The 9,089-nt window shown below is 36.9% G+C and overlaps 1 protein-coding gene across 3 annotated transcripts in view; it reads left to right on the top strand.

The window, feature by feature from the left end:
• Positions 1–830: 830 nt before the first annotated feature.
• ncaph (non-SMC condensin I complex, subunit H) overlaps positions 831–9,089 on the top strand; it is an 18,728-nt gene continuing 10,469 nt past the window's right edge. For 2 of the 3 annotated variants that reach the window (XM_015015843.1, XM_015015841.1), the window contains exons 1-10: positions 831–974; positions 2,027–2,252; positions 2,770–2,860; positions 3,474–3,566; positions 3,875–3,992; positions 4,870–5,018; positions 5,432–5,621; positions 5,783–5,865; positions 7,581–7,768; positions 8,790–8,935. In XM_015015843.1, the coding sequence (XP_014871329.1) occupies positions 2,032–2,252; positions 2,770–2,860; positions 3,474–3,566; positions 3,875–3,992; positions 4,870–5,018; positions 5,432–5,621; positions 5,783–5,865; positions 7,581–7,768; positions 8,790–8,935 (1,279 nt within the window). In that variant the 5' untranslated portion in view covers positions 831–974; positions 2,027–2,031. The remainder of the gene's footprint in view (positions 975–2,026; positions 2,253–2,769; positions 2,861–3,473; positions 3,567–3,874; positions 3,993–4,869; positions 5,019–5,431; positions 5,622–5,782; positions 5,866–7,580; positions 7,769–8,789; positions 8,936–9,089) is intronic. The other variant, XM_015015842.1, reaches the window with a different exon arrangement.

Genomic DNA, 9,089 nt, shown 5'->3' with positions numbered 1-9,089 from the left:
TTTATCCTAGTTTTTAAATGCATTCTTACCGTCATGTGAAGGAGTTTGTAACTGATGTTTTTTTAATATCCTAGATGCATAAATGTTTTTTGTTTGTTTGTTTGTTTGTTTGTTTCTTTCTTTTTACATTTTTTGGACCATTCAGACTAAGGCCTAGGTGTGATTTAACATGCACCCAGACTCTCTTAATAGATGAAAACAATGTTGAAAAACTGTTTTTTTATTCACTCAGGTTATCCTTGCAGATATTAAAATTTGTTCCATGGTATGGTATGAGTGTGCCATAACAGCAAAAATAGAAGATTTTATTAAAATGATATTCATTTTATTAAAATGTTGCCTCTGTAAGAAAGAGACAGCACATGTAAGAAAATGCAGAATTTAATCACAATAGCAGAGTTGGTGATTAAAAGTCTGGCTGTGGCGTTTACTGCCATCTAGTGAGCAGCCATTTTAGTTTTTTATTTATTTATTAAATCTTATTTTTTTATATCTAACAAATGCTTATTTTTTCTCAAATAATTAGGTTTTATATTGTTATTACTGGGATTCACGGTGATTTTTTTAAAAATGTTTGCATTTCACAAACATACCCCAATAATTTACATTTTAAGTTATGAATTATTTTTGTTGCATATTCGCTCTTTTGAAGGTATATTGTCATAAATCCATATCTGTTACATATAATGTAGCTTAAATTTGATTATTTTGAAATGTTAAGGATAGAGTACAGTTAACACATGACATTTTACACTAAGCTCATTGACAAAAAAAAAAAAATAATACTGGCGCATCTTACTTCCGGGAACGGCTTTACGTGATGACGTTTTGTTATATTACGTAAACCGTTCGGCGCAAAAATTCAAACGCTGAACAGAAATTCAGAAAGTGCTGCTCCTTTCTCTCCTTTTGTTAAAATTCAAAAGAAAGTGTCCTCAGTCAGAAGGGCTTCGTCGGAACTTTGAAACTATAAGGTACGTTGTGTTGTGAAGTTCTTCTGAGCTAACGAGACAGTTGGCAAACAATGAGAAGATAGTCATACCAAAGCTCAGGTCGTTATGCTAGTGTTGAGTTAGCATAACGTTAGCAAGGTTTGAGCTCGGCCAGAAACTTTCATGAAGTGAGGCTTTCTTTGCTGAAACAAATATTACGGCTATCTTGTTTTTTTGGCATTTTACAGTCTGACCAATAACAATTACTGAAAATAACATTCTTTGCATACATGTTACTGATTTCAAGTTGTTTCTGTTGGTGGATATGACCCGAGTCGCGTCTTCGGTAGAGGTGGGCGATTCTATGAGATGAAAAATCTTTCTCGTCCCAAGAAAATCTTCCCTAAGAAGAAATTTTGAATTTATTAAAATGTATCAACCTCATTAGTCATTCTTTAATCCACGAGCTTCTCTACCAATTTATTGCTCTTGTTTTAGATTATTGGTGTGCATGTATTATACGATAGGCGTTACCAGGTCAAAAATAAATATGGTTAAAAAAAAAAAAAGTTAATCAATTGTTCCGTTCGTTCATCCATCCATCAGTTATGAATCTACCCCGGTGTCAGTCATGCAAACTGTTTGTCCATCCATCCGTCTAGCAACCTTGTTTTGTTCACTTGTGTTTAAAACTCTAGGACCGATAAATATTCTGCAATGAAACTAACTGAAATGGAGGGAGAACTTGCTGATTTAAATATTGAAAATTACAGAATTTGATCTTGAACAAAACTTCCATAGTTTTGAAAGCTTTTTACACATTTTTTAGTAAAAAGAATTAGTGTAACTGTAAAAACTGCCATGAAGCTGGTTTTCAGTCTGATTCATCTTTTCATCAGTCCAAGGTTTCAGTGGAAATTCAGCAAAACATTATTAAATCAGAGTTCTGTTTTTAGTTATTCTTGAGCTTTGGCATTTTTCACACCTACAGTCAATGTGCTTTTAAAGGTTTCTGTATTTAAATGTAGCAACTTTTGTCACTCATTCATCTACTTGTGAAGGACAAAGTAACATCTGTTTTCTTCTGCGCCCAGACAGAATGAGTGCGACATGCACGCCCGTCTCCCGGGTCTGTCCGGGATGGAACTCATCCTCTCTGAAGAAGAACAAAGGTCTGTCGCCGGCTGCCTGCAGCACGCCGCTGCTTTCTGCCTTCCCCGGCAACGACGACGAACAGGAACGCCGTCAGCGCAGGAGATCAAGAGTAATCGACCTTCAAGCTGCCAACGATTCGTCCTTCACTGACTCTGGGTCTCACAGGTGAGCCGTGGAGATCAGCAGGAAACGTAACTGGCAATTTGTATATTGCACTCAAACGCTGTATCAGTGTTATGTCAAAACTTTGTTTTATTTCAATCAAGCATTAAATTTTAGCTTTAAAACACCCTTCCTGTTGAAAGCAGCTTGCTGGAAACACATAATAAAGGGTACTTCTGAACTGGGTTTGAACCATCCAAGGTCACAGTCTGGAGGTGCAAATACCAGAGTTGTAAAGTAAACTGAAACTGGTGGGATCTTCCTTTTTCCTCCAATCTCTGTAAGAGGGCTGGTGGATATTAAAAGCCATGTACTTTCATCTTTCTTCACCTTCCCTGGACTAGGCAGGGGAGTCATTGCTCATATTCTTAGCTTAATTTCTTAATAAAATAATAATCAAAATGCATTTTGATTCATTCTTGATTGACTCAGTTAGGTAAGATTGATTTCCTTAACAATCAGTTTGACGGGTTGCCATGTTTGTTGCTGTACTGATGGGTTTGTTATTTCTTCTGTTCAGTGCCGTGGGGACTCCTGCCGCTGTACCCAAGCTGTCCAATGCTCAGATCTCGGAGCATTACTCAACATGCATAAAGCTTTCAACTGAGAATGTAAGTTTGTCTGGACTGTCTGCACTGCAATTATGGAAAATAAAATTGAAAACGAGTTGTAAAGAACTTTCTTTCTAATTTTATGGATTTCTGTTTTTTCTTTATAATTTTTTTCTAATTGTTTTTTTTTGTTGTTTTTTTTGTTTTCGTGATTTTCTTTTTTTTACTTTCTAACTTCATTTCTTTGGCCATTTTCTTTCTTCCTTCATTCTTTTCTTCATTCAGCTAAAAAAGAATAATCACATTCTTGAAAAGTATGAAATGTAAATGTATAGTAATCATAAAATCCAATGTGATCAGTGGGTTATCAAAAACAGGTAGTTGGTTGTAACCCTTTCTTTTTGTTTTCTACATGGATTTGATCATTAGTTCTATAAACGGTATGAGGATTTTTTTTTTCTTCCCTGCTACACACATCATTGTTTCTAATTTTGGGGAATTATGCTTTCACAGAAAAAGCCTATAAAATGCCTGTCTGTTTTCAACATATGAAACAAAGACACGTTTTGGCTTTTTGTAACATTGTGCTAAAAGGAGCAAATAAAAAATTCCAATGAGAAAGTTTCACTTATAAAAAGTAAGTACGATTCTAGGTTTTTATTTTTATTTTCAGAAAATCACCACCAAAAATGCCTTTGGTCTCCATCTGATTGATTACATGGCTGACATTCTAAAGCAAAAGGATTCTGAGATCACCAACTTCAAGGTATGTCTTCTGAAAACTACTGCTTTGTCATTGCTATAAGTATAACAAACTTGAAGGATAATATTAACATTTAATGTTAAGTGTTAAGAAAAATAATCATTACATGCTGAATGTCTTGGTTTTTAAAGAAACTGCTTGTATTGTTATGATTTTGGTTAAGAAAATCATTTTGATTATGGTGTGAACCTTTACACCCCCAACAGATGGAATAATGTTTCTACGATCTATCCTAGACTTTATAGAGTACAGTCACACAGAAGTTTTGGTGAATTTTCATCATGTAAGTTGTGTTTGGTTTGGGTCTACAGGTGGCAGCTGGGACTCTGGATGCCAGTACAAAGATCTATGCTGTGAGAGTGGATGCTGTTCATGCTGATGCCTACAGGGTGTTGGGCGGTCTTGGGGCCGAAACGAAACCTGGAGAAGGTGAGAAACCAGCATTGAGTTCTGTTTGGTGATTGTCCTAAACACTAGGGGGCGCGCTGTATACTGATAGGCATTCAGTTGTTCCAGTATCTATTGGTTATTACGTCTTGCTTTAATAATTCAGGTCTCTTGTAGCTGTATCCTATTCTTAGTTATCTCATCACATGTTGTGTGTGTTGGTGTATTTGGTAGCAGGTGATCACTCATAATAATGCACAAGAAGCTGGGCGTATTTAAAGGACCTTTATTATGTAAAATTGACTTTTTAAGCTTTCCCATCATGTTATAATGCTATTCCCTCATCAAAAACATACTTGTGGGGTGTTTCCTTGATTCTTTCATGCATGTTTGAAGGATCCTTTAATCTCCATGGCGATCATTCAGCTATGTAAAATGCCTGGGTGGACCTAGCCTCGCCTTCGAGACACAGCTCCTTCTTAGAGCTGCAGTTTTGAAGTTTCTTAGCTTCTGTCTCCTAGAGCAGTCGTCCAATTTGACTCTTCCACTCAGGTCCTTCAGACTAGCTAGCAGCAATTAGCAAACACCTGGTAGAACTGAGCATCTGCTGAACTCATTATAGGAGCTACTTCTCAGTGAAACTCTAGTTAAAAACATTGACAAAGGGTTAATAGACGAGCCATGCTGTGATGACTTCCTGAGGACAGAGTATCAGGAAGAGCAGCAGCTTCTTAAAGAAACGGAGGCCCAATTTCAAGGCGTTAAATTACAATATAAAATTTCTTTTCAGTCATATTTGATATGCATACAGCACTTTTAACATAGTAATTCGATTGTGCTATAAAATTGCAATATGTCCAAACAATCTGCTCCAAGTCATTTATTTATCCTTGTGCTTGTACTTTTTGTGCTCATGCAGATCACGGTTTGAAAGATGAGAACATTGATGGAGATGAAGCAGCTGGGGACATGACTGCCAAGCAGCCAAAGAAAAAGAGGCCTCCCAAAAAGACAGTGGAGCAGAACCTGAGCAACATCAACTGTGCAGATTCTGAAAGGAGATGTGAGGTAAAAGTGGAGCTGTTGTGTACAGCACACATTACTACTGCTTTCTGTTTAGGGGTACTTGATTTTCATCACTTCATCCTGTGGTTGGGCATAAATCGGTTCAAATAATTAAAAATTTTTTAAACCAGTTTTTTCTGAGGAAAATCTTGCGGGGTTTTGTTTTTTTCCTAACGCACCACCTACTGTGTCCACACCACGATGTCCAAACGTTGGGTGATGGCAGATGCTTTATGATTGGACTGAGGTCAGGAATCAGATGGGGGTCAAACTGAGCGTTCAGTTTCCTCTTTAACCCCTGTTTTATCACTTCTGTTCAGCCGTTAACATAAAGGAATCTCTGACGATGTTACCGGCTTTTACTTTGTAGCGCTAATTCAGCGTGATCCTTTCGTTAACTCTGACTCGTCTCCCAGGTGGACCCCATGTTTCAGCGGATGGCCTCATCCTTTGATGAGAGCAGCACAGCGGGGGTCTTTCTGTCCGTTCTGTTCAGTGAGAGCAGTCGCTGCGAGCTGCTGTTTCCCTCACACATGACCCTCCTGCAGTCCACACCCTCCTACTCTCCACCAACTCCACAGAGAGTTTCTGCATCACCGTTCAAGGGTAAAAAAAAAAAAACACAGCAACCAGTATAAAAGGAGTTCATCTTAATAAACATTTGTTGTGCCCTGTGACATTAGTTGAATATTTGAGCCACGGTTTGGAACTGATATCTGTAAGGATCATTAAGTTCTCTCTGTTTCTCTGTGCTGTGCCTCTGCCAGCTGCACTGCAGCGTTCCCAGCAGAAGAGCTGCATCTGCCCCTCACTGCAGGACTTCTCGTTCACAAGCTGGAACCCTGAGCAGGTCAGAGGAACCATCAAACTAAAATATGTGCTTTTGAAAATCATTTTGGAGTAGATGTGAATTATTCCCGACCAGAATGTGCTCATTTTCACCTTTATTTACCAGGAGAGTTATCTTATTAAAGTGGAAAGATCTGGCTCTACCCTCTCATTCACATGTTTGTGGGTTAAAATTTGAACACTACAGATGGTTGTGTACTTTATCTAGCAACATATTTCTAAAAACAATAAAAACATTGATATTGGATTGGAAATATCTTAGAGCTCTTTACATCTGTTGTGATCTCAGGCTTAAAGGAATATTTTTTTGCTGGGTTTTTTATAAATACTGTTTAGGGGTTGGTATTTATTGTTTCAACACTTACGATAAATGTCTTATCATAAAATTTTGATTTATCGTTGTCACCTTAAATTCAAATTGTTTAAAAAAAACTAAAATTGTCTGCAATGTTATTTTTACAGTTTTTGGCTGTTTGTTCAATAAAGCTGAATCAATAAATCTCAGTAATTTTGAAAATATAACTAAATGCCACAAGTGTGTGAATTTTAGTGTGACACATCACACTTCTTTATGTGACTGGTGTCCTAAAGAAGCCCACTGCAGATTGATCTGTTTCTTATGAGCACAAATCCAAATTCAAAAATACCTTATTGCTCTAAAAGAGAAATGAAATTCTGTTCCATTGAGTCACAGAAAAACGTAATAAATAGTTCTTATTGTCACTTTTATCGTTATTACAACAGTACAAAAAAGTAATAAATCTTCAATTCCACATCCTCTCCGCCCACCCTGTTTGTATTTCTGCATACCGTAATTTACCAGCTGGCCACAACACATCGTCAGGTTAGCCTAACTCAAAGCTGTTTTTTTATGTTGTATTAACTTTGTGAATTTTACACTAAAACGATGATGAATCTCCATCTTTTTTTCAGTCAGAACTAATGAGAAAGAAAAAACTAGTGAATTTGAGGGTTGGAGCACATTTTTCTGACAAAACTATCTTCTTATTCTAAATACAGGATTTGCTTTGTGCCGGTCATGGAAATAAAGGCAGGTTTAACAAAAAACCTTTTAGAAGTGGAATCAGGATTTTTTTTTGTTTGTTTGTTTGTTTTTCAGGGTGATTTCCTGTTTTATCTGAAGGCTGACCTACTGGTCATTCCAGATTTTTTGTTCCTTGTTTTTTTCTTCTAAGGAGAATAAAATCAATATGAATATCCTGTATGTTTTTTTCATAGAGCTAGTAGTAAATTAATTTTAACAGAAAATGATTAACTATGCTATTCACGTTGATGCATTGTTGTTTACATTTTTGAAGATCAATATTTTTACTAAACTCAATAGAAGTGCATGAAATTATTAATTGATTAATGCTTTTATGGACCAAAAATGCTCACACTCGATAAATTTTATGCATTTAATGAATATAAAAAAATGTACTTGTTCTTTTTTAATTTTTTAACTACTTAACTTCCCAATTTCTGCTTAGTCGATCAATAGAAAATTGGACATTTTTTATTTCCTTTAAGAGAATTTAAAGCTCCAATTTCAAGAAACTTTTTAAAACTATGTTCCAGCTCATCAAAATATAATGTCCAGACTAAACTGAAAGTCGTATAATTTTCTATCAATGTTTTAATTATTGGTTTGGTAATGAATAAACGGAGTTGAAGCAAACCATGAATCTGTCCGTCTGGATGTTGATCTGCCTTCAGACCATGAACCAGCTGCTGGAGAAGATGAAGCAGGGCGAACACGTGTTTGACGTGAATGCGGAGCCGGAGCCAGAAGAAGATGACTGCCCTGACTTTGATGCCGATTATGAAGAGGGACTAGCTGACTGTGAGGAAGGATCTAAGGAACACAAGGAGGACTGCGAATCGTCCGGCCCCAGCAAAGCGAGGTATGAGGACAGATGTTGTCGGCCCACCCTGTGGGAATATTTGTGGCCAGGATTATTATATTACCAGGAGTTCTGGTTTTTTTTTTTTTAAGTTTTGAGTTGTGGTGGGACTTGGAAATGACAGCAAAACAAGCAACATTTTCTAATCCAAAACCATTTACTTATTGTTTTTAATCTGTTATTTATGTTAGACAACCATCAGCTTGGTTCAAAGTGCTGTTATACTCACTCAGCTTTCATGTAGATTCTACGAAAAAAAGACTCTTTAGAAATGTGGACTCTTATATTAGCTCTAGGGACGACTGTCCTGCTACATGTTTAGCATTGAGATGCTATTTTAGGCTTGCATAGCTTTGGTTATAGGCTAACTCAATTTAGCACATCTTGAACACAATACTCTTTCCTAGCATCCTATCAGATCATTTTTAGAAGCAGATTTTTTAATACACATTTATTTTAAAGTGCCAAGAGAACCAGCTTTGTCGTAAATCGCTGTTGTTTGCGGTTGCCGCTTGTGCATCAGATTTACGGACGTACCAGAAACGGAATTCAAAAGTTCTGGCCGGAACTTATTGTATGTGTATTTAAAAAATAAAGTTTAAATTCAATTAATTGCTTTTTAAATTGTTTTTAATGTATCGAAATCTATGTGAGGAAAAAAATGTGTTAAATACCTGACCTTTGTTTCGAAATATTTAAAGATTGGCACTTCAACAGGCTGAAACATGAGCTAGTTCCTCAGTCTGGTGGATTCTTTTCGTTACATCTGGCATGTCTATGAACAGAACAGTGAAGCTGTCATCAGCATGTTGATCAGAAAACACATTTTCACCTCAAACGTGTTCAGCAATTTGTGTTTACCTCTCTCAGGTTCAGATTGTCACTTTCACACTACTCCTTCTTACAATTCAAACTGAAGTGTAACAAAGTCCTTTGTCGAGGTTGAGAGTAGGACAATTGGGTTCTGCTCCTTTCCAAGGTTACTATTTTCTTTCTGATGATTCTTCTGTTGATCCTCCAGGGATGTGATTCCCATTGGAGAAGGAGACATCGCCACCATGTGTCTGCAGCTTTCCTCTCAGCCCAGAGAATATTCTTACTTCAGCCCGAGAACCATGGCAGCCTGGGCCGGCCCCGGATACTGGCAGTTCAAACCGAAACACAAACGTGAGTGAAGAGAATCGCTTTCCTGCTCATCTTAAAGCTACCGTATACAATTTTTATTTAACAAATCAGTTTTTTACACAGTTGTTAAAATGATCACTATGAAGTGACAGTATAATATAAGACAGTCTGTGTAAAAATCAAGCTCGTCCTCCCT

The sequence above is a fragment of the Poecilia latipinna genome, unplaced genomic scaffold, assembly GCF_001443285.1.
Source record: "Poecilia latipinna isolate Pla-1442-1.1 unplaced genomic scaffold, P_latipinna-1.0 Scaffold1959, whole genome shotgun sequence".
Lineage (NCBI taxonomy): Eukaryota > Metazoa > Chordata > Actinopteri > Cyprinodontiformes > Poeciliidae > Poecilia > Poecilia latipinna.
The sequence above is the reverse complement of the archived record's forward strand: the minus strand, read 5'-3'. Positions and strand labels throughout refer to the sequence as shown.